Source organism: Bison bison, unplaced genomic scaffold, assembly GCF_000754665.1.
Source record: "Bison bison bison isolate TAMUID 2011002044 unplaced genomic scaffold, Bison_UMD1.0 scf7180017864519, whole genome shotgun sequence".
NCBI lineage: Eukaryota > Metazoa > Chordata > Mammalia > Artiodactyla > Bovidae > Bison > Bison bison.
This window is the reverse complement of record NW_011495072.1, coordinates 220,638-248,140: the sequence shown is the minus strand read 5'-3', so window position 1 is coordinate 248,140 and position 27,503 is coordinate 220,638. Positions and strand designations below refer to the sequence as shown.

Below are 27,503 nucleotides of genomic sequence, written 5' to 3'. Positions count from 1 at the left end.
CACTGAGTGATGGGTGAGCTTTAGGGAGCACTACCACAGTGGGTGTATTGGTGCTAAGGGCCACAATAGGACTCCCCATCTACTTCTGCCAGAGCAGAAATAAGTGATATGAATTTCCCAATGAATAATACAATTTCTAAACTTTCAAATCTCCCAGGAGTGCTTCTCGCTGGTGGAATTCAGCTGGAAACGTAGTTCCCAGGTTTCCAACCCCTGTTATTCAGGGGAGAGCCTAGAAGGGGGAGGAAAAGTCACTGGATAGCCCACAGGTAATCCAGAACTAAGGTCTGCTGGTACTCTAGAGCCCCACATGTCAGTTAGTGGCCGTGAAGACACCATTCGTGCAGTCTGGGATAGCACTTTCATAGGGAGCCAAGTTCCAACTCCAGAACTGGCTCTCTGGCTTTCTATCTTCCTGCCTGATTCTATTAATAAAATTGGTGACTTTATAGGATCATTGGGGAAAAAAGTACAAATCTGAGTTTCACCTCTGTGTGCTGTGTGCAGGCTCTGGACAGCCATCTCAAGCAGCATCTCGTGGCCCAACCTCCTCCAACATCTGTTGAGTGGATTCTCATTCCAGAGTTCCAAACCTCCTGCATTTTGTTCCACCCTGTTAACACAGTCCTCATTTTCCTCCTAGAAGCACACAGGTCATGGGTATGGGGACAATGCCAGTGGCTACCAAGAAACAGGGCTGCCCCCATGAGTTACTGCTCAGTTTTTGAGGAGCCCTCAAAAAATATGTACACAAAAAGAACAAGATTAACAAAAATCACACACACACACACAATTTTACTGTTATTTATTGTCTTAAAATTGCATAGTACTTTGATTGTGCATGCTTTTAAACATAGGGCAAGGTAGCCCACTTGAAACTATTCTCTTGCATGGGATTTTTCAGGCTGTTTTTACTCTGGGCAGGAGCAGGGACCAAAATGCTGCCTGGGCTTAAAAAGAACCATGATGAGATGAGAGAGAAGTTGGAGAGTCAGAGAGATTAAGATGAGAAGACACTGTTGAAAGGAGCTGAGGTCTGATAGGACCTATGGAGGCATAGGAAGATGGTGGGAGGGCGCTTCCCCGAGGTCAGAGGACAGGACTCGGTAGCAGCCAAGAGAGGATGGGAAAGGAGAAAAGAATCCAGAGGGGCAATGCCTGGCACTCAAATCTGAGATGTACATTCCCTGCCAGGGGACTGGGTGCACTGGGTAGCCTGAGGGCACCGTTGGCTACAGAAAGCCACATACTAGAAAAATAACTTAAAAGCTATACAACTGTCATTATAAATATTTTGTCTTTAGTGTTGGTTAAAAAAGGTTCACAGTTACTCTGAAGAGAGCTGTATCTCTATTGCACGGTATTGGAAGAGTCTGCTCAGATCCCCATGTGTAAACAATGATTCCCTTCTCCTCTGGCGACTTCAGGACACAGAGAAAACACTACCTGCTGTAAGCAAAGCACTTGGGTACAAGGCACATCAAAGCTGTCAAGCTCTATCGGGATCTACTGAGAACACGCCGAATGCCAGCTTTTCTTCCCACTTGGTTTCACTGGGACAGGTCTTGAAGGTGGTAGTGGTCTCCTCTAGGTTCTCATTCCACGGTTACAGACTTGGCCAGATTTCTGGGGAAGTCAACCTAAAATGACAGAAGGTAGCTGCTCAGACCCACAGGTCTCTGCAACACACTGCGTTGTAAAGCCAGCTCTCAAAGTACTTTACAATAGGAAGATGAATATTCCTGGGCACCTCCAACCATGAGCTCCTTGAGACCTGCATCTTGGAAGGGATTTCTTATTCTAGAAACAATTATGTTTATTCAGTAAATGTTAATGGTGTACCTGATATGTGTCATGCAGTGTTAACACTATTAAAAGGATATGATTCATGCTATTAAAAACAGCTAGCTCAATTTGTTGGAGAAGGCAACGGCAACCCACTCCAGTACTCTTGCGTGGAAAATCCCATGGATGGAGGAGCCTGGTAGGCTGCAGTCCACGGGGTCGCTAAGAGTCGGATATGAGGAGCGACTTCACTTTCACTTTTCATTTTTATGCATTGGAGAAGGAAATGGCAACCCACTCCAGTGTTCTTGCCTGGAGAATCCCAGGGACGGGGGAGCCTGGTGGGCTGCCATCTATGGCGTTGCACAGAGCTGGACATGACTGAAGCAACTTAGCAGCAGCAGCAGCTCAATTTGTACTGTTAAAAATTCACTTTTCTTGGAAGTAGACACACTAAAATATTGGTTAAAGGTGGGGCTTGGGAAGGAAATGTGACTGAGGATGGTTGATAAAGGGGGCTTCAAGTTTATCTACAGGGTCTTATTTTGTTTACAATAACATTAAAGAAGAGAAGAAACAAATATAACAAAATGCTAGCGATGGTCAATGATGGATGACGTATGTACCATCGGATGTTTGTTATATTGTTTTTGGTGTTGATATGTATTTTTTAAAGCTCTTCAAAACAAAATTGTAATAAAACTTCTATATGCACACACACTTTCTGGTGAGATCATAAATTGGTTCTTTTCTGGAACAGAAATTGAAATAGGAATCCCAAAATGTTGAATGATTTGCTAGACTGAGGATAAACCTTCTAATATGGGAGGAAGATATATATATGCACAAAGATAATTCACTGCAATTGTTATTTATGCAGATATTCCAAAAGATTAGAAACAGTTTAAACAACAGAAGACTGGTTAAGTCATTGTTAAAATCTATGTTATAAGACTGGTGGAATATTGTGCAACGATCAAATGCTGCTTACAAGTTCAAGATCTGAGAACTTGTACTGTGTTGTATACACTTGTAATGTATTAAAAAGAAAGTTGTGAAATTTCATCCTTGATATTATCTCAAAAAATCTTTAAAAATTTACAGGCACAAGGAAAAGACCAAAATAAAATATTAAATTTGCTCATCAAATTGCCTCTGGGTGAGGAGCTTATGGTTTAATATGGTCTTTACACATCTTGCAGTTCCTGTCGTTGTTTTCAGGGGGTGTAAGTTACTTTAAAAAATTATTTTGAATGAAAATATTTCCCTTATGAATATTTATACCCAGTAAGTATTTAAGAACCAAATGGAACTCTGGGATTATGTCTCTCCCCTTTGCTGGATGAGGTGCAATTTTTAGACATACGTCATATCCTCGGAGTACAGCCAGGTGGAAGGAGAGGAGCTGCAGTGGAATCACACTCAGGATGCCCTGCAGGCAGTCTACGGTGTGGGGCAGCTCGATCGTTTTATATGCAAACTTGGAGCTTTCAGTGTCGTCCTTGGAGCACAGTATAATCGGGCGACCCTAAGACAGAAAAATGTGATCACAAGATGCAGGTTATCTCTGAAAGGAGCAATCCGTCACACACAGCAGAGTTTCTAAGATCAACATATTGCAATAACAATATTGTGATCTTTTGTCTTTGCTGGAGTTATGAGTCAGGTGATATATCTGATTTGTGTAAAGGTCAAAGAATTTGGAGGCTTTTGTCAAAAAGGTTCCTATGCTTCCGTGGTTGTGGTGGTGGGGCAGTCTCCTGCTGCATTAATTCAGCACCCGTATATTGAGTGGCTTCAGTGTGCCTTGCAAAGAGCAGCAGTTCTTACCCCTTACTCTAGGGGCTCATAGTCAAGTGGTAGGAAAACAAAAATGTCAATAAGCAAACCAATAAATAGCAGTGAATTTCAGATAAATGTCACCAAGGCAGTAAAACCCCGTAACAAGACTGGGAGACAGTGGGAAGGTTCGAGAAGTTCTCTGAAAAGGAGGCATTTGTATTGAGACCTGAATGATGAGAGGCCAACTGCTTGAAGAAAGGTGGGAAGACTGTTCGAGGCAGAGGAAACAGCCTGTGTTTTCCAAAGTCTAGCAGATTACTGCAACTGGGGATGGGGGGCGTTTTCAGTAATGGAAACTCCTGAATTTGGATCCAGTTGGTCAGAAATGTGGGTGGGATGGGAAGCTGAAAGACTGCAGTTGGTGGCTGACGTGAGGGTGGTCTTGTGGAGGACAGAGCCCTTCACCTGTGAAATCTAACTCTGGGTGGCCAATATCAGAACTGCCCCCAGGGATCTCCAACAGACCTCCTTTGGTCTCATGTCTCGGATCCAGGAACCCCCAGGTCATCTGGATCACTGGGCCTCATCTAGGAGTTTCTGTGGGCATGGCTGCAGGCTGGCCAGTCCCTTTCTGAATGTGCACCATGCACGAGGGACCCCTGAAGTATGTGCTCACACCTGCTCACCAGCAGGAATGAACACTCATTGCTGGTGCTGGCCAACAGTGGGTGAGGTGGGCATGAGTGTAAGAGAACAGGAGAGAAGTGACCCAGCCTGCCGGAGGGCCCTCACCTGGCGGGCTGTGACCTGCTGCAGGGCGTTCTGGCATTTGGCAAAGCAAGGATCCTTCATGATGACCATGATGACAGGCATCTGCTTATCAATCAGCGCCAGGGGGCCGTGCTTCAACTCTCCAGCCAGGATGCCTTCTGAGTGCATGTAGGTTATCTCTTTAATTTTCTGGGGAAACATGAGGCGGAATCAGTGTCATGCTGCTAATGGGAGCAGATCATCCAGTGGGGAGAAACGGAAGCCAGGGGAAGGATGATCCAGGGAGCAGAGAGCTGAGGCCCACAAGGCAGATGGACATACTGGAGTGGTCAGTGGTACTGAGGGTAGCCAGTGAGGCCAGGCCCAGGGAAGAGGGTTACCTGCTGCCTAGCGCATGCACAAAGCCCAGCACACAGCTTGTGTCCTCAGTCGAGCTCTGGGGCACAGCCACCCTGCCCCCACCACGATGGGCAAGTCAGTATCAGTCTAGCTTGTCCCCTTCCCTTTTGAGCCAGCCCCATGGTTTCCCTAACAATCATAGTTCGTAATGATGGCATTGTATTCTACACCTTCATTTAATTATCTGATTAACCGATCCCTCAATTCTAGACGATTAATAACTTCTAAAGTGTTGCTCCAACTTAACTATCAAGCAAAATGACACACTGGGGTGTTAATGGAGTTTTCCCCCTATGTTTAGAGAGATCCTTTTTTTTTTCAGTTACTATTAAACCCACGTCATTGAACTAGTGAGAGTGTCGAAGAAAACATTGCTCAACTCCCCTAGAACTACTTGGGTCAGGGAAACATTGTCAGAAGTGCGGCTCCGCTCTGGATGCTGCAGACGGCGGAAGTACTGTACCCAAGATACCACAGAGGGGCCACGGACTTGTGCCAGCAGCAGTGTAAAAGCTTCTTTCTTTCCTCCAGGACTAACTTGGAGACACAGTTGAATATGCATCTTTCACCAGCACACTCAGGAGCTGCAGCTGAGCACCCCACAATAGACAGCAGAGGCATGGCTGTGGGGTACCAAGAGGGTGCCCCACCCGAGCATTAAGTCTATTGCTCCTGAGAAGCTGTGTACTTGGCCCCTCACAGGTGCCAGAATCTGCACTGGAAGGATGTGGGAGCTGAAGCTTCCTGCAGTCTGGCAACTCAGGGCTAGCACCGCACCCCAACGCCCTGCCTCCTATAATACTCTGTTTCCCACTGGTGGCGTCATTCTTCCAAATGGGGGTGGTGGGGGGTATAGGCAGTTGCTCCCACAGGGAGAGGAGGGGAGTCTAGCTGAGTTATAGATGCTGCCACACTTCTGACACTGTCTCCAATTTACCTTGCTTGATCATCTGATCCGTAAACAGCAAGTGGATAGTGAGTAAGGCAAGCTCTAGGCTCGGGTCTCTGTACATCTCCTTCCGCCCTCTTAGTAGCCCTGTGGTCCTGGTATCTTGCCCCTACTCCATCAGCTTTCTTTCAAGCCACATCTTTATTGCTGCAGTGGGCAAAACAGCCAGTCATTGATATAAAAAAACGCAGGGCTTTCTATGCTATCTCCTGCAGGATCTCACCTCACTTCAGCAGATTGAGGAGTAACAGGGGAAACTGTGTAGAGACTTTACCCTGCAGTTCTGGTGTGCCTAAATCCTCCCACACAGACTTCTTGTGGTAATAGAAAAAAGCAAATTTTTTTTTTTTAAACTGAGTTTGAATTTTATGTTGATCACTTCTACTATGTAATCTTGAGCAAGGTGAATTTTTTGGAGGCTGAATTTCCTCCTGGGTCAAATGTGAACAATAACTGCCAGTCTCTCAGAAGATGCTCATGAGGTATGAATGGGCTATCCCAGATAGCGCCTGGTGCAGGCGAACACCCCAGGGCTCTCGGGCACCCAGCCCCTCTCTGCAGGAGACTAGGAGCCTGCATCTCCATGTCAGCAGGGCTGGAACACTGGGTCAGAGAGCGATGCCCTCCCCAGCCCAACGCCCTGTCCTCCTTCCTGTGGGTTTCCTGGGGTGTTTCCCGCGCCTGCCCTCACTCAGGGGCCAGTGGAGGAGGGGGTTGGGCAGAGGGTGCTCACCAGGGCTCCTTCCAGGCATGTGGCATAGTTGTAGCCTCGCCCCATGACCAGAAGTGACCTTTGTGTGTACAGCTCCAGGGCCAGGTCGTGGATCTTCTCATCCAGGGACAGCACCTCCTTGATCAGCTCTAAGTCAGGCACACAGCAGAGGGGGAGAGCCAGTCACACCAATTATAAAGCAAGATTCACAAAGAAAAGTCACGGTGTATAAGACAAGGCTTCCGAACTCACATCGGTTACACGCTTGTCTCCCTTGCATTAAAAAAAAATTAAATGCAGATTATGGGAAACAGCTTGTGTTATTGGCTAGGATTTTATTGTGATGGTGGTTCATATTTGTGCTCATATTTTCCTGAGCACAGAAGGTAAGCAGGGAAGTGTTATTTCTCGCTCCATTTTACAGGCAAGACAACAGAGGATCAGTGAGGCTAAACCTCCAGCTGGCCAGCCAGAGCTGACACTCCAGATTAATACCCCTCATCTGGCCATGTGCTGTGTCTGGAAAAAGCCTGTGTGAGATGGACCAGCACTTCTCAAACTCTTTGGTCTCAGGATTCCTTTATAATCTTAAAATTTATTGTGAATTTCTAAGAGCCTTTATTTTTGTGGGTTTTATCTATCAATATTTACCAGATTAGAAACTGAGAAAATTACTCACTCATTTATAAGTAACGATTTAAGCATGAAATTAAAACAAACAAACAAACAGTGAGCAGAGTGGCACTGTTTTATATTTCTGTAAATCCTTAATGCCTGACTTTTTCATAGAAGATAGATTCTCTTATCTGTTTCCTCACTCAATCCATTGCAATATGTTTTTTGGTTTAAGAAAATCTGGCCTCACAGATTTGTAGTTGGAGAACGAGTATTTAAATAACTTTTTCAAATAATTGTGAATGTCTTTGATATTACAACAAACTTAAGAAGTGACAATCTCTTAAAAGGGAGATCATATTAATAAAAATTTCCTACTTTGTCAACTTAAAATGTATTAGTCTATTGTGTACTTACTTAAATGGATCTTTTACATGTGCATAATTTTGCAACACTGCATGGGCCATTTGCAAAATATTGGTTCACTGGGTTATTCAAATCTTCCAAAAATGGACACATGCATTACAAAATATTTTTTTTTTTAATAAGACTTGTTAAAATCACTGTGGGCTTATCAGAGATGTTTTTGAGTATTGGGAGGTCATCACACTCGAGCTGACACCTACAAGTTTTCCAGATCCTGTTTTGGTTGAAAGCTCAAAGGTTATCATCGGCAATGGATACTATCATCAGCTTTTCTCGAAGTTTGGGGCTAACTCGGTTCACTTTTGAGAAAATGTCTGCCAAGTACCAACTCAGCTTGCTACTCAGTCAACCACAGGGTGCTTTCCTCTGGAACCACCATCAGACTTCAGGGTGCAGCAGAAGCACTTGCTACATACCTCCTATTTGTCACATAGAATACTAAAAAGTGTTACAATTTAGTAAGATTAATGCATTTTGCCACATAATCAGAGACACCCCTAAGTGAAGCTGTTGCATTTTGGTCATGAGAACGTTGTGCTGCCTCGGCCCTGAAGACTCTGCTAAGAGTACCAGTGGCGACCACCAGGGCCACTGCAGGTGTCCACACAGTGAGGAGGCAAAGCGTCCTCTTATCATAAAAACCTCATTACTACAAAAATAGTTTTCACTGAAAGGGTCTTCTATGCCCCCAGGATCTTCGGGTCACATCTTGATAACTGCCCACTTACCAGAAGAGAGTCCTGTTCTTGCAGGATTATTACCTGGCTTAAAGTTAAAACACTTTTCTTGGTAATAAAGAAAATTTTAATAAAAATTTAATAAAAGAAAATTTTTTATTTCTTGTTAATAAAAGAAAACTTTTAGCATGTTGTCTTGGTCAGATTCAGACCCTGAGGCCTTGCATGGTTACCCAGTGGTTTTCCCTCACTGCCTTCTCTTTGCCCTTGGTTCCAGAAGAAACTCTAGTAAGACTGGGAATGGCTCCACCCAGAAGAGCCTTGGGGCCATTCACTCCTTGTGTGTTTCCTGAGCAACTACTGATTGTCTGCCCTGGCTGGACACCTGGAAACCAGCAGTGACTCTGACAGATAGGGTTGGTGCTCGCTAAGTTGACACGGCTGGGGAAGACAGGTCAATACACAGAAGAACAGGCAATTTCAAATCATGGCATGTGATATAAAGAAAAGAAATGGGCTCCTGTTTTATAGAGAGCTAAGCAGGGGATTGGGCTTCCTTGGTGGCTCAGTGGTAAAGATTCTGCCTGCAGTGCAGGAGACCTGGTTCAATCCCTGGGTTGAGAAAATCCCCTGGAGGAGGGCATGGCAACCCACTCCAGTACTCTTGCCTGAAGAATTCCATGCACCAAGGAGCCTGGTAAGATACAATACATGGGGTTGCACAGAGTTGGACATGACTGATTGACTAAGCAGCAGCAGCAGCAAGCAGGGATTAAGGCCCCTATTAGGGTTGCCAAGGAGGGTCTCAGGAGGTGATTTTTGAGCTAAGACTTGGGTGACAGGAGCTGTTTGTCATATGAAGAGCTGGAGGAAGAGGGTTTTGGTAGAAGAAAGAGCCAGGACAAATGTCTTCTGGTAAAAAGCGCTCAGCATTGCTTCAGACCAGAAGGTTGGTGAGGGAGGCCCCGGAGAGGAAAGGAGCTGGAAAGGGTCAGAGGCACAGGGGCCCAGCGTGCAGGGCTCTGCAGCCTGAGGACAAGTGTGGACTGGAATCTTGGCCCAGTGGGGGGCTGCTACAGGAGTTTAGCAGTAAGGAGAAGTTTTGAGGAGAAAGGAATGATTAACAGTATCATTTATGCAGAGAGTCAGGCAAAGGAGCAGCCAGGAACAGTCTACAGGATTTGACAATGTGCAGGTGAGCTCTGGAACATACCGGGTAGAGATTTCAGGCCATGGATGATCTCTCGCCTTCTGTTTTGCAGTGAAATGCGGTCTTCAGACATCATCAAACCAAACATCACCAAGGAGATGAACTGACTGGTGTAAGCCTGAGGACAGAACAGTGGTGCTGGCAGAACTCGGGCAATGTGCATGTGGTGACCACTCAAGATGAGACAGATCCCGGGGCTCCCCTCCAGGACCACCCACCCAGCGGAGGCCCTCCCGTGGGTGCCCACGTGGCTCCTACCTTGGTGCTGGCCACACCGATCTCCGGCCCTGCGTTGATGTGGACGCCGCAGTCCGTCTCGCGGGAGATGGAGCTGCCCACGGTGTTGGTGACGCCCACGGTCAGAGCTCGGCGGTCCTTGCAGTAGCGCAGTGCCAGGAGGGTGTCTGCAGTCTCCCCTGCCACACAGGTCCTTCTTTTCAGTTCACAGCTATGTGGCTCTGCCAGACTTAACCTCCACCCCTGACTCATTTACTTCTGGCTCTCAGGCAGAAATTGGTGCCCAGACACAGTTTGTGTGTGCTTAGAATGGAAAATGTGTGCTCAATAATTTTTTCTAGTTGATTCTCTCTCTTTTTTAATGTAAGATGTTCTTTATTTAAGGGTTGTTAACGCCAGAGACACAATTAGCACTTAGATCTTGAAAAAAGGAGAATTCTTTAGTCTTAAAAGTAAATAGGAAATAAAACATTCGTGGGGATTTGGATTCAAAGTTTGAAATTAATTTATCACTTTTCATTTTACCGTTTAGTGTGAAGTGCATGTTCTAGGGATGTTAAAACCTTTCTCACGAAAATTGGTAAATTATTCAACTGGATGGGGCCTCCACATGGGGACCGCAACCACAGAGGCAGATGGGAGTCACTTGATCACTTGGGTGTTTAGTAATGCAGTTAATGTGGTTTACTGTGATCATTTCTGTAATTAGAAGATGAAAGCTGATTCGTAAGTGGAACTAACTTGGAAGGAATTTATTAAAAGTTTGTGTGTGATTGAATGTTAAACAGAACATTTAAATTCCATAATTGAGGTTTTCATGAAAAATATGTGAGACATGTTTTTCTAAAAATGGCTTAAGACTCTCTTGTCCCTGGTCTTCTCTAATTTTTCTTGAATTGTAAGACAGAGTGGTTTATACTTACTCTTCTGTTATCTCACTTCCCATTTCCTATTTAACCCACTCTGTCTGGCCTTGTGCCCTGGTGGATTCTCAGATTCAAGATTTCGCTACTATTTATGTGACAAGTAGTTTCTCATCCACTGTCTCACTGAATTCTCATGACAACTCCTCCCCAATGGGAGGCATCACCTCCATTTCCCTTTTAGGATGAGGTGTTCAGAGACGGAGGAAATCAACGCTTCTCTTGATCAAGGCCAATTAGCTGTGGGTGATGGAGTAGGCCTGGCTTGGGCCTGGCTCCCAGTATTCTTTTTTGGACTCTAAACGACCTCATTCAGAATGGGCTGAAATTTAATATTTAAAAAGCAAGAATGCTCCTAAATAGTGCTTCTCAAACAGATCTTGTTTTAAAGGAAAACATTTCTTGTAGCCTCCGAGTGTGGACTCAAATTATTTTTATTGAAAAAAAAAAATTTAAAGAGGTTCATGAATAAACTGGCAAGAAGTCCCTGTTGGTAAGTCCTAAAGAACTCAAGTGAAATTAGACATGAAATTAGACATAAAATCAAACATTCAGTGTCCACACAGCCACCACTCTTGGCTCTGCTGCCCTGACTTTGTTCCAGTGCTGGCTGGAACTGCGGCCCACTGCTCCTCTCCTGTTTCCACTCAGACTTGCATCTAGCACAATGGGCCACATGGCCCTTTCTCAGCACCAGTGGGGGCCAGGGCTGGGAGCTGGGGACAGATCTATATTCATCAGTGTCCCCATTTTTGATAGTTTAAAAAATTTTAATGTAAAGAGCTCAACAAAATGAAACTTTAACCCCCTTCTATGAAGTCACTCTTAAGGTAAAACTGCATTATTTCCACATTAAATGCACTTCCATTCTTTGGTTAGTGGCTCCCACCAATTCACGAAACATTTTTAGGCTCTGACAGAATTATAAACCCAAAGGTAAGTGGCAACTGAAGTTAGAGGGCAGCACCTGGGAACGAGGTGGTCAGCTAGATAGTGGGTATGTCAGCATTAGTTTTTCTTAGCTTGTCATTGAAATGGAAATACTATTAAAAATTCAAACTGAAAACAGCATAAAAAGATACGAGGGCATTCTGTTAATGCTGCAGTTGTGATAATGACACTGGTGCTATATTTTTTCTTTTATCATTTATAGATACGTTTTGAAATATTTATGGATAAAATAACATGTTTGATATTGACTTTTAAATAACCTAATGAAAGGGAGAGGTTAAAGTGGCTTTAATAATACAAAATGGGTGAGGTATTTCATAACATAACTGCTTAGCCTAGGCGCTTCCTCATGTGTCTTTCTTCTATAAAGGTTTGGAATTCTGCATAGTTAAGTGTTATAAGAATTTTCCCAGAGCTCATGCATATGAGTTCCAAGCACATGGCTGTGGATCACCTCTCTGACCCCCTGTCCTGCCTTGAGCTGGAACAAACGCTCCAGAATGTTAGAAAGGCACCCAGACAGGGTTTCCTGAGCTGGGAGAGGGTAGTCTGGACTCTACATGTGAACAGTGTCTATGCCTCCTACTGCTGGATTGCTGGTGCCCAAACAGTTCTTAAAGGTACAATCAACCAGTAGCATGATGAAACTTTCCTCTAATTTAAACCCAGCACACATTTATGAGTACCTCAGTGAGGAGGCTCTTAAGTCCTGGACTTGGAATGTCAGGAGAAGGAAAAACTTCGCTGCATGGCCCTCCTCATAAAATGGGACAGCAGTTGATGGCTCTGAGGGTTAAATGACCCTGTGCCTCAGAGCATGTGGCACACAATCTGTGTGCAGAGAATGTCGCTGGATGGAGGAGGCGAGGAGCTGTGCGGTGCCTCACCGAGAGGACAGAGCCCTGAGGTGAGCTACTGAAAACCACAACCCTTACCTGACTGGCTTATGAAAAAGCAAACGTCATCCCTGAACACAGGTGTGTTCCTGTCCAGAAAATCACTAGCAAGTTCAACCATCACGGGGAGCTCGGTCAGTTCCTCCAAAACTTGCCGCGTCTAAAGCCAACAAAAAAGGGAACTAAAGTCAGTTACGGACACTACAGGGACAAAGACAGCTGAGCTTCTAAGACACCACTGCGTACAGGTGGGCAGGGAAATTCAGGCATTCACACGCCAAACTGCAGGAGAAAGGGCTCCACGCCAGTTCTCATACTGGCTCATGGCAACGAATTTGGAAGCCCAGACACAGGACAGGATCTAAGACTCATCTTGCCCTAGCCGACACTGCCTCCCAGGCACTGTCGAGGGTCCAGCCTGTCGCACTTACGGCCACAGCGGCGTGGTAGCTGGTCCCACAGCCAATCACAATGAGCCGTCGGCATCGTCTGATTTCCTTCAAGTGGTCTTTCAAGCCACCCAGGAGCACTGCAGGACACACGCATGGCATTAATGCTGACACAACACAGGGACCACGCATAGGCCTAGGGCTCGGATGAGGGATTACCTGTGTTGGTCTCAAAATTCACTCGACCTCTCATGGTATTGAAAACGGATTCTGGCTGTTCAAATATCTCCTTTTGCATAAATGCACTGAAGTTACCTGGTCAAACAAACATCAACAAGATGAGTCAATTTTAATTTTGTTACACTACCACTGCTTAGCTTTTAATCAAGAAGAAAAGTTGTTATGCAGTCACAGGGACACGTATATAGGCCACTACAGATTACGAAGGGTATCTCCAGGTATTGTCCCATCTGAGACTCATGGTGATGAGTCAGGTCAGGCATGATTACTGTCTTCAGTGTGCATATCATACCCTGCAGCTTGAAGGAGGGAGGGATGTAAGCAACAGATGCGTGGCTGGCCTTCCTGGGCCATGCTCCTCTTAGCAAGGCCACAAGAAAGTACGATGCTTTACTTCCTACTACCCCCCTACTTAGGAAAGTGCACATGAAGCAAGTCTAAGGAAATAGACCACTTTTCAAAACCAAATACACTCCTAACTTCTGTATTGAAACAAAAAAGAAAAACACCTTTTGAAAAAGACCATTTTTCCAGGGCTCTGATCTGAATGAAACCAGATACTATCCCAGACCTCCTGACAGGTGTTATGCCTGATGCCTGTCAACAGGTGTGCAGATGGGCTGGGAATGCCCTCTGTGACAAACAGATGCATGATGTCCAGCATTGCAGCGTCTCTGAATGCTGCCCTCCGCAGAGGACTTGCAGAAAGAGTGACATGAAGCAAACAGAGCAAGTGAGGATAGGTAGGGGCCGCTGCAGATACAGATCAGGGAAGGGCTCTCTGAGGGAGTGACATTTCACGGGAAATGATTAAAAGAAGCTGGTCCTGTGAGAAGCTGAGTGAGTACCCCCTGCAGGTAAGTAGGCATTCAACTTGTCTGAGCAATGGTGAGGAGGGCGGGATGGGCAGACAGAGGCATAGTGAGAAAGGGTTGCATGAGGTAGTGCCCGGCTGGATGTGGGTGGTTGTGGGATGTTGCTGGGAGGGTTTTATTCAAGGAGCAGTGGGAAGCCATCGGAGGGCTTTATGCAGCAGGATAAGAGGGTATGATTCACGCTCTTAAAAGTTTACCCCGGTGGCCCTGTGGAGAAGAGTGTGCAGGAAGACCAGTGTGGGTGCAGGAAGACGGGCTCCCCTGGCAAGGAGAGAGTAGTCCACAGTCTCCTGTTACTGCAGGCCTGTAGGAATGTGTCCTAGAGAGTTCTAAAGGGAGGTAGTTGATGGACTGGGGTCAGATCAAGCAGGAAGACCTGGTACCTGAACACAGTCAGAAGTTCCCTTTGGAGTAGCCAGGCCAGGCACCCCACAATCCTGAGCTGCATGAACCACAGACCACCTGCAGCCCCACCCCAGTGCTTAGGGCAGGCAGGAAGGCTGTGGTGCCCACCCTGGATAGGGAAGAGAGTCTCCCTCACAGAGTACATGCCCCTGAGGTTGCTGCACAGGGACTCTCAAAAGACACTTGCCTTTCATGATTTGCTGCAATTCCATCTGCAAGGTCTGGATGGCTCGAGATGGGTCATCACTAGCCAAACGCTTGACCCGGTGAATAGAGAGTTTCCCATCAGCCACTGCGGCAATGTCATCATCCTCAAGGAAGATGACCCGGTTGGTGTGCTCTATGATAGCACTGGAGCAAGGAAAAAATGGGTGTCAGAGACAGGGCCCACCCTTGACACTTACTCACTGCGTCTCAACTGTGGGTCCGTATCAGTAGCACTGAATTGCACTTTACGATATGCCATATTTACACTAATTCATAGCTCCCGCCCCTTAAGCCAGACCCAGACATCAAATCATCTGTAAACCTTTTGGCTTATAGCTCTAAAAGATAAGAATTATTTTGTAATCCTACTCAAATACCATTATCACGTCTAAGAGTAATAGTTATTCCTCCATATCATCAAATATCCAGTATGTTCAAATTTCCCCAATAATCTCATAGATGTCCTTTTATAATTGTTTTCTTCAAACCAGGATCCAAACAACGTCAACTTTGGAGAATGTTCAAGAACTAACACATTATTCTGAATCATAAAGGGAAAGTATGAACATTTATCTTGCCTTTCCAAATGATCTATCTTTCAGAATAACCACATTTTAAGAAGGCAAGTTTCTCTTTATAGGGGGGAAACACAGCTAATAAAGAAGGACTGACAGAATTATAATAATCAACCTATGAACTTATAATTGTTAATAGCCCTAATCAAGGTCTATTAGTGGCTACTGACACGAAGAGATGAAAATCTGAGAGCTGCTTTATAATGGATGAAAGAGGCCGGTGATGCGGATTTTAACAAGACTACAAAAAGACAATGAAACTTAGTGCCTTCTGATGGAAGTACACACTACCTATTCAATAGTCTTGCCAAAAAAAAAAAATCAAACCTGATGATCAAGCTTCTAGATACCTGTAAACTCCTGTTTGCAGGAAATACAGAAGAACATGGAGGAGGCACACAACAAAATCCATTTAGAGGGAAACTCATTCGGACAAATGACTTCTCTTATACACACATACACATGCATGCAAGCAAAGGGGGGGAACTTAAAGGTAACTATAAGATCTATCCATTAATGAAATGTGCAGTCACTGTGTTTATTTTCAAACTAACTTTCTCTGTGCGGAAAGTAATAATGATTTTTCCCTTGAGATGGTAAATGAAAAAGAAAGGTAATCAACAGTACAGGTGGTACACAGATACGGCAAAAGCCATGAAGGCGGGCTTTCCTGGTGGTTCAGACAGTAAAGAATTTGCCTGCAAATGCAGGAGAGCCCTGGGTCAGGAAGATCCCCTGGAGAAGGGAATGGCTACCCACTCCAGTATTCCTGCCTGGAGAATTCCATGGACAGTCTAGCCTGGCAGGCTATAGTCCATGGGGTTGCAAAGAGTTAGACATGACTGAGCGACTAACACTTAACACTATGAAGGTGGTACTTGAAGGACCATGAGAGAAAAAAACACTCATGCCACCAAGTGCTACACAATATGTACCCTGTGCAGAAAAATGAGCACTTAAAACTTCTGGTGCAAAGTTAAAAAGAGAAAACAATCAAGTTTATGGCTCTAAGAGAGGCATTTCCAGATCCTAGCGAAGAAAGATACAGTAGTATGGAAAGCCCTTGCACTAGAAAAAATATTTTAAACAATATATGTTCTTTGAATAAAAAGCAGAAAACACAGTCAACAAGAGGAAGAAGTAAAAATGGCCTGATTCAATCTCCAATAAAGAAATACTGCTTACACTGTACTTTCCTTCAGACAGGGCTTAATATGTGTGTTTGATTTACGTGTGCATATAATCTGCATGTTTAAATATAATCATTGTTTTAATTTACAGAATGGATAGGGAGTCATCAAGATTATAGGTCCAGGAGTTAGACCTGAGGTGGAGTCCTCATCCCTGTCTCTTACCAGCCTGTGGCCTTGGACAGCACAGACATGACCCCTCTAAGCCCGTCCTGGGCTCCTCAACTTCAAAATGGAAGGTGACCACTGTGTCTTCTCCAGAGGCCTGTCGTGACGACTGCACGAGAGAGTCTTGGTAAAGCCCTCTGCACAGTGTCCAGCTGTAAGTGCACAGTGCATGCTGGTCACTGTTGTCACGAGAGCGCCACAGCATGCTTTCATATACGAGAGGGTCACCTCCGCCACTCTTATTTTCCAATATGTACTTTTTCATCTATACACAGTACACTGTAGAATCACTTTTTTAAGTTCCAAAAACGTACACAAACAAAAGAATGTCAGAGGTTTAATGACAGCATTGAATTTACAGATTAATTTAAGAAGAGTCAATTTCTTTAAAAATAATTTTAAATTATTAAATTAACTGTAAACCAATTAATGTCTTCATAATAATATTAAGCCTTCCTACCAAGGAATGTGGTAATCTCTCCCTTTATTCAAATCTCTTCTTGTTTCTCATGGTAAGTTTTTGCAGTCTTTTCCAAATAGGTTCTGAATTATTTTTATTTAAATTTATTTTAGGGTTGCCCTGGTAGCTCAGCTGGTAAAGAATCTGCCTGCAATGCAGGATACCCCAGTTCAATTCCTGGGTCAGGAAGAACTGCTGGAAAAGGGAAAGGCTACTCACTTCAGTATTCTTGGGCTTTCCTGGTGGTTCAGATGGTAAAGAATCCACCTGCAACGTGGGAGACCTGGGTTCGATTCCCGGGTTGGGAAGATCTCCTGGAGAAGGGAACGGCTACCCACTGCAGTATTCTGGCCTGGAGAATTCCATGGACTGTATCGTCCGTGGAGTTGCAAAGAGTCGGACACGACTTTCCTACCAAGGAATGTGGAATCTCTCCCTGTGTTCAGCTCTCGTTTCTTATGGTAAACTTTTGCAGTCTTCTCCAAACAGATTCTGAATTATTTTTATTTAAATTTATTTTAAGGGAGTACAACTTTTTTTTTTCCCAGCCGTGGTAAATAGATTACTTTTTTCCATTCAACAAAGGTTTGCTCAGAGCCAGCCGTACCAGTCACTTATGGAGACATGAGTGGGGGACAGGGTTGATGTGGTCCCCTAATACCCATCTCATTGAGCTGACAGCAAAGTGGCTACTGCTGGGATGTCAAGTTTCCACATCTTTATATTCTGAAGAGCCATGAGTATTACTTCTGACAGCCTTTCAGGTGGGTTTTATATAATCATACAAAAGTGTATAATCATATTGCCTATAAATAATTGCTTACTCTTGCATGTACTTATGGCTTTTTTTTTTGAGAAACATCTGCCATACTTCAATGAATATAAGGTAATATTGATCTTAAGGTTGTGATTATTTTATGTACTTCTAAAAAATTAAAACTATCAGATCAGATCAGATCAGTCACTCAGTCGTGTCCGACTCTTTGTGACCCCATGAATTGCAGCACGCCAGGCCTCCCTGTCCATCACCAACTCCTGGAGTTCACTCAGACTCACGTCCATCGAGTCAGTGATGCCATCCAGCCATCTCATCCTCTGTCGTCCCCTTCTCCTCCTGCCCCCAATCCCACCCAGCATCAGAGTCTTTTCCAATGAGTCAACTCTTCGCATGAGGTGGCCAAAGTACTGGAGTTTCAGCTTTAGCATCATTCCTTCCAAAGAAATCTCAGGGCTGATCTCCTACAGAATGGACTGGTTGGATCTCCTTAAACTATAGCAAATTATAATTGTAAGATGCTACTCGTAGATACTGGGCTTCCCTTGTGGCTCAGCTGGTAAAGAATCCGCCTGCAATGTGGGAGACCTGGGTTCGATTCCTGGGTAGGGAAGATCCCCTGAAGAAAGGAAAGGCTACCCACTCCAGTATCCTGGCCTGGAGAATTCCATGGGGATAGTCCATGGGGTCGCAGAGTCGGACACGACTGAGCGACTTTCACTTTCACTTGTAGATACTAAAATCTATGAGATAACTATATGTCTTAGAACCATTGAAATATTAGTTTCTCATTGAAATGGTGCACTAAGAAACACAGTTTGGGAACTGCTGCCCTTTCCTAACCAGCATTAAGTACAATGCTGGCTGGGGCTGAAATAGGCCTTGCAGCCTGGGCTGCAGCTGCTGTTACTTCACGTTTCCCAGGAGGCCTCACCTGGTGTCCTTCTTGCTTCGCATCAAGGCCCTACCAGAGGGTGGTGGGAAAAAAGGCATAATAAAGATTTAGATAAAGGAGGTGGTGGTTTATGATGGTTTTCTAGGGCTTCCCTGGTGGCTCAGCTGGTAAAGCTGCCTGCGATGCAGGAGACCCAGTTTGATTCCTGGATTGGGAAGATCCCCTGGAGGAGGGCATGGCAACCCACTCCAGTGTTCTTGCCTGGAGCATCCGCATGGACAGAGGAGCCTGGCAGGCTACAGTCCATGGACTTGCAAAGAGTAGGACATGACTGAGCGACTAAGCGCACATGATGGTTTTCTGTTTCAACCAGCAGGAAAGTGCTGTTGTCTTTTCTGAGTGTATTTGTGTGTATCCATTTTTGGGATACACTAAAATGGGCATGAAACGTACTTTCTCAAGTTTCAGAATTACTGTTTGGTGTACTGATGAGAACATGGACTTTGGGATCCTTTGGGCCAGAACCCTCAATCTTGGCTCTTTTATGAATGGTCAGACGCTGGTAAAGGCAGGCAAGGTTCAGGAAGGACCGAAGGTCTGGAGACACTTGCCCCATCTAAAGGGAGCAGCCTTTGAATGGTCCCAGGAAGGACTGGAGGGAGCTGTCTGGTGTGCTCAAATCTGCTGGTTTTCCAGGAAAGTTAGATGTTTAGATTTTTATGGAAAATTTCCCAGTTTTACAATGTTGGCAACTAATTCAATTATTCCGTACAGCCCCACATGTTGTTAGATCAGTGGGCTTCGCCTTTGGCCAGCAGGGGTGCTGATGCCCGCCAGGCCAAAAGTGGTCACTGGACGAGGACTCCCTTGGGAGGGCCATCACCTCTTCCCCTTGCTGAGCCTTGAGAAAACAGCTCAAGTCGGGGGTAAGTAAGAAAGCAGGGTGTTCAGCCAGTCTTTCTTGATTACATCATCCTTGGAAAGAAAGGATGGCACCCCACTCCAGTACTTCTGCCTGGAAAATCCCATGGATGGAGGAGCCTGGTAGGCTGCAGTCCATGGGGTCGCTGAGGGTCGGACACACCTGAGTGACTTCACTTTCACTCTTCACTTTCATGCATTGGAGAAGGAAATGGCAACCCACTCCAATGTTCTTGCCTGGAGAATCCCAGGGACGGGGGAGCCTGGTGGGCTGCCTTCTATGGGGTCACACAGAGTTGGACACGACTGAAGTGACTTAGCAGCAGCAGGAAAGAAAGGAAACAAGGTCTAGCTACCTTGCATCAGAAGCAAAAAAGAATTCCACTGCTTTATTGCCCACAGCGTGCAGGCAGGTCGAGCTGTCCAGCCTCTTCATCCTTGTTTTACAGATATTCTTCACATTCTCAATATTGCCTAGAAAATGAAGGGAAGGATCACAAATCCTGTTCAAACTATTTCCTCTGAACAACAGGAAGAAGCCAGTTTCCCCTTTGAATACGTGTGCAGAAATGTGCAAGTTTTAGCTTTGTCTGTATCAGCCAAATTGTGTAAAAGATCTCCAAATAGGAAGAGCTCTGAATTGACTGCTAACAAAACAAACCAAATCAACACTCAAATCAGGACATGGTTGCCTTTATGGTAACAGAACCACATGCGGCTCCCGTGGCTTGTGTGCAAATTTGAAAATATACATGATAAAAAGCTTTTGAAAACATGGAGACAAGTCTCAGTTGCATGAAAACCGTCTGGACCTGGTCCCAGCAGAGTGAAGGGACGCATCCTGCCTCTGAGGGGAGCTGCTGCCTTCGGAACAGTGTCGTGCTGCTCAAGTCCTTCTCAAGAAACTTACGTGTCCTATATAAGACGGGGATCTGTTCTGTGGAGAGTTTGTATTTGCTCCTTACTCCGATGAGTAGGGGACTGCCTCTCCTGTAAGGATAAGAGGGAACTGAATTACCTATTGCCTTGACACTCTGGGCTGGGCTGGGTGTCCTCTGAACATGAGATGGTATCCACATCAAGCCCCCTTCCTAGGGCAAAGTAACCCCAGGACATCCCAAAGATTGTCCCAGAAGTTATAGAACCACTAATTATAGATAATTTAGAAAAATAAAGCTTTATTGCTTCTTCACACTACCTTCTTCTGCATTCAAAATAGTAACATCATGATAATAGATTTTATTTTTATTTTTTTTTGATAATAGATTTTAAAAGGAGTTTCAAAATGTGGCAGGGACCAACTAGCATTTTATAATTCTATAATTTGAAAGACTTAAATTCCAAATGGCAGTTTAGTTCCTGATCCAGAAAAAATAAAATTATAGTACATTCACACAATGTCCTGCCTTGATATTGTGATGGTCTGGGCCACAGGTACATTCTCCATGGCTCCCCGATACCTTCAGCAGGAAGCCTGCAACCACAGGGCACCCTAGATCCTACAGAGCTGAGCCTCTGCCCACCTCCCAACTCCCCACCAGCTCTTGGGTTTCACGGGGTAGTGTCCAAACAACCTTGTTTGCTGCTGTCACCCATGCCTGGCACATAGAAGGTGTCAGTAAGTACCCACTGAGACTAGAGGAGCCTTAAGTCCCACCAGTGCCCCTCCCTGTCACCACCCTGGCATAACTGCAGATCCCTCACTCGAGGCTCTGAGCTTTTTGCTCATGCTGGTTTCTCGGCCTGCCTTACCCAGGCCAACACCTGCTTCCCCTTGGGCCCCCTGTGCACTGCCTCCCAGCCCCCATCACAGAGAACGACATTCTCAGCCCAGCTCTGTCCTCCTGCACAACTGTCCCGTCCTTAAGGGTCTGGTGGCCCTGAGTCCCCAGCTCAGCACACAGTAAGTGTCCACAAATATTAGTTGGAGTGATGGATAGATGAATGGGTAGATGGTCAGATTGACTGTGGATGGACAGAAGGGACGAACAGATGAACGGGTAGATAGACAAATGGTGGATGCACAGGTGGGTGGTTACATGACGGCACTCACACACCCGCTTGTGTGACCCACACAGTACTGGGGGCCGCACAGCACAGGGCTCTGACAGAAGGACGTGTGGGCTGACCCAGGCCTCTCAGCTGACTCTTGGGTCACACCCGGCGTGAAGGTGATGAAGTTTAAGCTCCTGGCTTTCAAGGCCTCTTCTTTACTGGACTCAAATCAACATTCATTTGTGTTCCTGATTTCATGTTCATAATTTTACATACTTTTTCTAAAGGGAATTTCTGAAACTGACCTGAAACCTGGATCTGCCCTCGCTATACAATTTTATTTTTAGTTTGAATTTGTTGTCAATTCCTAAAAAAAATCTATAGAGATTTCAAATAAATATCCAATTTTCTAGTTTCTCTTTTAATTACATCAGAAATTCCAGCCACGGCTGTCCCTTAGTCCCTTCCACTCTGCCAGAAGCCCTGCTCCTACCTTGTGCCTCAAGCTAAGTGATTTTATTTATTTGTAACTGGAAATGTCAGTGTATTCCGCCTTACCTTGTGGCCACGGCTTCTCCAGGGTAGTGGATGCTCTTGAAAACCAAGGCAAATGCGCCTTCCTGAAAAGACAAGAAAGGAGAGTGAAGAACAACTTACTCTGGCTAAGCTAGGCTGCTGCAGCCCTGTCAGTCCACGAGCCCAGACAGCTCTCCTGGGGCCTCTTCACTGCAGGCGGTCCTGGGGTCACTCACTCAGGGTACTGAATACAGGATGGCATGTGCACAGGGATATTAGGAAGGGAAAGAGAAACCAACCATACCACAATCAAGTGCCAAAGACCGGAACTTGTGGATTTCATCGTGAGCAATACGAATCACCCTGTCCAGGCCCAGAAGGAACAGTTTCTGGCTCTGTGATGAGCTGGGTGGACTGCGCAGCCAGAACCTCAGGAAATGAGAACTGCAGCCAGGGGTGCTGCCCTGGGCCTCAGGGACTGTACCTCCTCAGGGAGCAATCATGAGGATTAAAGGGGCTAAACTAGGACCTACGTTTAGCTCAACACATGTTAGTACCTGGGTTCAAATTCTGGCTTCTCCCCTAAACTGGGCAATCGTTTCAGCCTTCTTTGTGCCTCATGGCTATCTTGTGCGGTTTCTGTGAGCCAAAGCGTTTTAAGGGCCTAGAACAGTGCCTGACGTACGGAAGCATGAGTTGTTATAATTATTATTTCTTTGGCGATAACGACTCTGTGTCTTACCTTGTTGGTTTGTGCAAACCAGAATTAGAATATAGCTCTCCTAACTCAAGACTCCAAACATTCTCCCTATTTAAAGCCTCGATGCAAAACTCTCTCCTACATTCTGACCATCCATACTAACCAGGACCCTACTTGACTTTATGTACAGCCAGCTATCAGTCTGGATTTCTAAGACTTAGGAACCTGGGCAGACCCAAGGTCTCGTGCTATGGCCAGTGTGCCAGAGATATCCCAGGGCCAGCAACTCTAGGCCTCTAAGGGTCTTTCAAACTGCCCCAAATGAAGGGGGTTTAGACAGAATGTGAGGAGCCTGATATTCACCCTGCTGGTTTTGTCAACAATGAAGTAGGACTGAACAGAAAAGTTCTTCCCAGTCTCTGCCAAAAAGAGCTCTGTGTTGCTATGGGTACACTGCTGACATTTAAAAGGGCCACCACTGGGATGCATTCCCAAAATTTAAAATTACAAATGGAAAAGAGGAAATACTATGCTGCAAACTAAACTGGTTCACTGTGCATTAGTTATGGGACAGGCTTTTATTTATAAATTAAGGTCCCCTAAGACAGGAGTCATAGGGCAAAGGGTTTAACAGTAGACTTACTTAAAAAAAAAAAAAAGACTGAAAAGACCAATGGGTCACATGTTTTAAACTGCAGTGTTTGCACCCAAAGAAGCCTCTGACCCCAGATGTTCTAGACTCTTGGCCCTGAACACTGGCTCCAAACTGCCCCCATCTTGGGGGAGCTATGGATGGCACTGATGCTCAGAGGTGGACTCTAGCAAGTCTGGAGCCCTCTCCTCCTCCCTCCACCATTCCACAAGGGCCTACTCTACCTCCTCCTCCAAGGAGGGGTCTCTCCTGGGCAGTTCCCCCACCAAAACCTCAGAACTCCTCCCATATCTACAAGGATGCAACCTTTTAAGGCCAGACACTGTAGATAAGCCATCTTTAATCCTCAGGTACCTGGTGCAGGTTTGCCTAATAAGTGCTGATGAAAACTGAAAAGGAATGAAGGGAGGATTTAGATAAGTGAGAACTATAACTTACCAGCTGTTGAATGACTCTCTCCACCAGTGTTGAAAATGTAATGTCCTCGGTTTCTCTGTTGTCGAACACATATTTAATCAGCTTGGCAATGGTTTCTGTATCTGTTTCTGACTCAAACTCATAGCCTTTGCTTTCCTGGAATATTTGGTTAGACAAACTGTCAGATAACGGTCATTGTGCAATGCTGGCCTGGCCGGCTCCCTCTCCTCCCTTATGACTTGTCCTTGGAGTGACATAAGGCGAGAACAAGGAAAACAGGGAAGGGATGAGAAATGTCTGCCTGAATCCCACAGCCTAACACAGCTGAGTCACCGTAGTCCTCCCTGAGATCATCCAGCTTCAGAAGCTTGTCCTTGCAATTAATCTGGACATTGCAAAAAATGTAGCAATCAAAATGATCAAATACGTTGAGTCAAATCCACCACCTCCCAACCAATACCACAACCTCTTCATACTTGAAACGCTTGCGTCTGTCTTCCCACCCTGCATTCCATTTGGTGTATGAGTCGGTATGTTATTTAGTGAATACACTTTGTTCTTTAGATTCTGCTGTGAATCTGAAACAACCTTTGAGGTAAATGAAAACGCCCTTCTCTCTCCTCCAGCGAGATCTGGGAAGGAGGCTGAGCTAGGGATAAGGTCTGCGTCCAGTGTGGTGATGTGGCCAAGAGTGGATGGCAATTCGCCCCTGCCTTTTTTTCCAGCAGGAAATAAGCTGGTTGGAAAGTTTCTGGGAAAGACCAATATCACTTGACTTAGACATTACCCAGGGGAAGTATCTTACCAGAAATTTCCTCAGGTCTTTGTAATTTGTGATGATCCCATTATGGATGACAACGAATTCTGGAAGAAAAGTTTAGTCCAGAGAGAAATGTTATGAAGACATGAAGTTCAAGTCAGATGTGAAGACAGACAATTTGACAGTTTGAAACTCTATGAATTTTGCTTATACAGACACTTGTGTTGAGCAAACTTCATTTATAGACATGAGAACTGACATCTGCCATGACTTTAGTTTAAACCTGAGGAAATAACACATTTCTCCTTTGATAAAAAGCATCCATCAGGCTGGCCATGCACTGAGTTCTGATTTGTGGGCTACAATATCATGAAATAGACTTTGGTTTTATGTCAAGTGAGATGATTAACCCTTCATTCTCTATTAACTGTCTTCATATCCACTCCCTTCTCCAGTTTTTTTTGTATCTACTGTGACATTGTTTCCTCACATTGTTTTCTTAACCCTGTCACACTTTCTCTCATCAGAGCCTATTCTCTTAACTTCACATCAATAATTTGTTTTCAGGAATCTGTGTTTTCTTTGTAAAAGACTTCTTTGTGTAATTTTTGTATGCAATGCAGCTCTTGGGTATAAGTCTTCCTTGAAAGTATGCTCTTCAGCTATCACTGATGACTTAGAGAAATCTTACAAATCTTATTTCCCAGTTGTTTTATTTTCAATTACTCATCCTGAGTCAGGGCAGGCACGTCCAAGTTTGGGTGTGGGGGGATCTCCTTGGAGCCTCCCTGCTTTGGGGACACAGACTCACTGTCTGCACTGAGGTGGGGTCCACCCTATCATGTGAGTGGGCAGGAGGCTGGGGCTGATGTGGCTGCTCTGCTGAGAGGCATGTACTGGGCTTTCCCGTTCTCTGGAAGAGGCTTCACCCTTCCAAACTGGGCAGGAGGGAGGTGCCTCTAGGCACCACAGTGTGAACAGGGGCAAAAGCATGAGGGAGGTGCTATCTCCTGTGGCCTGACTTCCACAACAACTAATAGTAAGTGAGGCTTGTCAAGTGTTTAGTTAATAGAATTGAGTGGGCCAAAAAGTTCGTTTGGGGTTTTCCCCTAAGATGTTACAGAACAAATTTTTTGGCCAACACAATAAATACCCCTGGTGGCTCACATGGTAAAGAATCTGCCTGCAGTGAGGGAGAAGGAAATGGCAACCCACTCCAGGGTTCTTGCCTGGAAAATCCCAGGGACGGGGGAGCCTAGTGGGCTGCCGTCTCTGGGGTCGCACAGAGTCGGACACGACTGAAACGACTTAGCAGCAGTAGCAGCAGCAGCGGGAGACCAGGGCTTGATCCCTGGGTCAGGAAGATTCCCTGGACAAGGAAATGGGAAGCCACTTCAGTATTATTGCCTTCAAAATCCCCATGGACAGAGGAGCCTGGTAGGCTAAAGTCCATGGGGTCACACAGAGTTGGACACAACTGAAGTGACTAACATGTTCAACATGTTCAATAAATACCCCACAATGACTCTTATGTATCTGATCCCTGCTCTAATACGATGCTTGGCAAGAACTTCCATTATGCTGTGTTTGGGAATCAGCCTGGGATTGGGGGCCCTGGCTAACTCCAGAAATTATTCTTTCTCCCGGACACTCTTCCCATCATGACTGGGTGTGGGCTGTGGGGGCTTCTGGCCTGACCAGGCCCAAACTAGAGTGGAGACCCTGTAGATGATGTCTCAGACCTTTGTCGCCCTTGAAGGAGTCAGAGATTATCCCCTTTCTCCTTCTCATATGCCCAGGTGTCCTGCTCCCAGAGCCCCTGACACCCCTGGGGGCTGAGCACAGAGTCTCTGAGAGTTTCCAGCGGTAGCTCCAAACCTACAAGTCCTGCCCACATGAGAGGCACCTGGGGCATCACTTAAGAGAACTACCACACAAAGAACTATCCTGGGGGCTCAGGCAAGTTATGTGGACCCAGGTCAACTGGGGGCTGACATGGTGCGGAGGGAGTTGGAAGGTCAGGACCGGAGCAGGCACCTCAGATGTCAGACAAGTTCAGCACTTCTACCTGCCCTGGCGCGGACCACTCTTTTCAGAGGCAGGGCTGGGTACAGCTGGATGAGAAGTGAACTCAAATCTTCCCTCAGGCACTCTGCCCTCTGGAACACCCTGGTCCCTAATCGAGAAACAATGCCCACATCTTCAACCCTCTGGACCACCAAGTCGCCCTGAGGCTGGGTTCTCAGAGCCAACAGAATCTGTGGGAAGGGCCACTGTGTTCCTGTGGATGCCCGTGGGGTCAGCACTACCCCACAGACATCTGCAGATAGGAGGCCAGGTTGAATCTGCCTCCTGTCTAGGGCCCAGGGTCACCAGTTTGGATACTCAGGAGAGACAGGGCTGCTGAGAAGCCAGTTGGTGTTGAGAGCGTATCAATTCTGACACACACGTCACAGGGCCAGTCACAACCACTGGGACAGGGAGCAAGGCTGTACCACATACCGTTGCCTTTGTCTGAGCGCTGCGGGTGGCTGTTGACAGCACTGGGGACCCCGTGAGTGGCCCACCGTGTGTGGGCAATGCCAAAGTGGGTCTCAAACTCCACTTTTAAGTCCATGCTGTCTTGTTCTAGATGAAGGAAAAACGTTTGCCACACTTTAAAAATAAGCATTGACATGATGCTGTTACCTAAGGTGGCTTCATTAAATGGAGACACATCAGCCACACCAAAAGTACATTCCATCATAAACCACAAAGGCCCCATTCTGGGGGTTTCTGCCAGACCCTTGCATTACTTAGTACTTATCAATAACTTAACTCACTTACTTGAAATAAACTTACTTTAAAAATAAAATTATAGGTCCTTATCATAAATGGGAAAGCAGTATTATTGGCCAGAAAAATTAAAATATACAAGTACTAAATATTGAAAAAAATTCTCAGAGCACCATCACCTGAAATAAACCATCCCATGTTCTGGGCAACAGTTTTGCACATGGTTTTAATCCTCCTTCAATTTTTGCATGCTTG

At 45.5% G+C, this 27,503-nt stretch overlaps 1 protein-coding gene across 1 annotated transcript in view; it reads right to left on the bottom strand.

The window, feature by feature from the left end:
• Positions 1-788: 788 nt before the first annotated feature.
• The window catches only part of GFPT2 (glutamine-fructose-6-phosphate transaminase 2), a 45,366-nt gene continuing 18,651 nt past the window's right edge, over positions 789-27,503 (bottom strand). Inside the window, exons 4-19 of the mRNA XM_010830670.1 lie at positions 26,976-27,101; positions 24,519-24,577; positions 23,735-23,869; positions 21,987-22,048; positions 20,344-20,423; positions 19,790-19,907; positions 14,430-14,593; positions 12,942-13,037; positions 12,765-12,862; positions 12,373-12,493; positions 9,585-9,742; positions 9,330-9,444; positions 6,420-6,547; positions 4,360-4,527; positions 3,152-3,313; positions 789-1,640 (exon numbers count right to left, since the gene is read on the bottom strand). Coding sequence (XP_010828972.1) covers positions 1,596-1,640; positions 3,152-3,313; positions 4,360-4,527; positions 6,420-6,547; positions 9,330-9,444; positions 9,585-9,742; positions 12,373-12,493; positions 12,765-12,862; positions 12,942-13,037; positions 14,430-14,593; positions 19,790-19,907; positions 20,344-20,423; positions 21,987-22,048; positions 23,735-23,869; positions 24,519-24,577; positions 26,976-27,101 — 1,835 coding nt within the window. The 3' untranslated portion in view covers positions 789-1,595. The remainder of the gene's footprint in view (positions 1,641-3,151; positions 3,314-4,359; positions 4,528-6,419; positions 6,548-9,329; positions 9,445-9,584; positions 9,743-12,372; positions 12,494-12,764; positions 12,863-12,941; positions 13,038-14,429; positions 14,594-19,789; positions 19,908-20,343; positions 20,424-21,986; positions 22,049-23,734; positions 23,870-24,518; positions 24,578-26,975; positions 27,102-27,503) is intronic.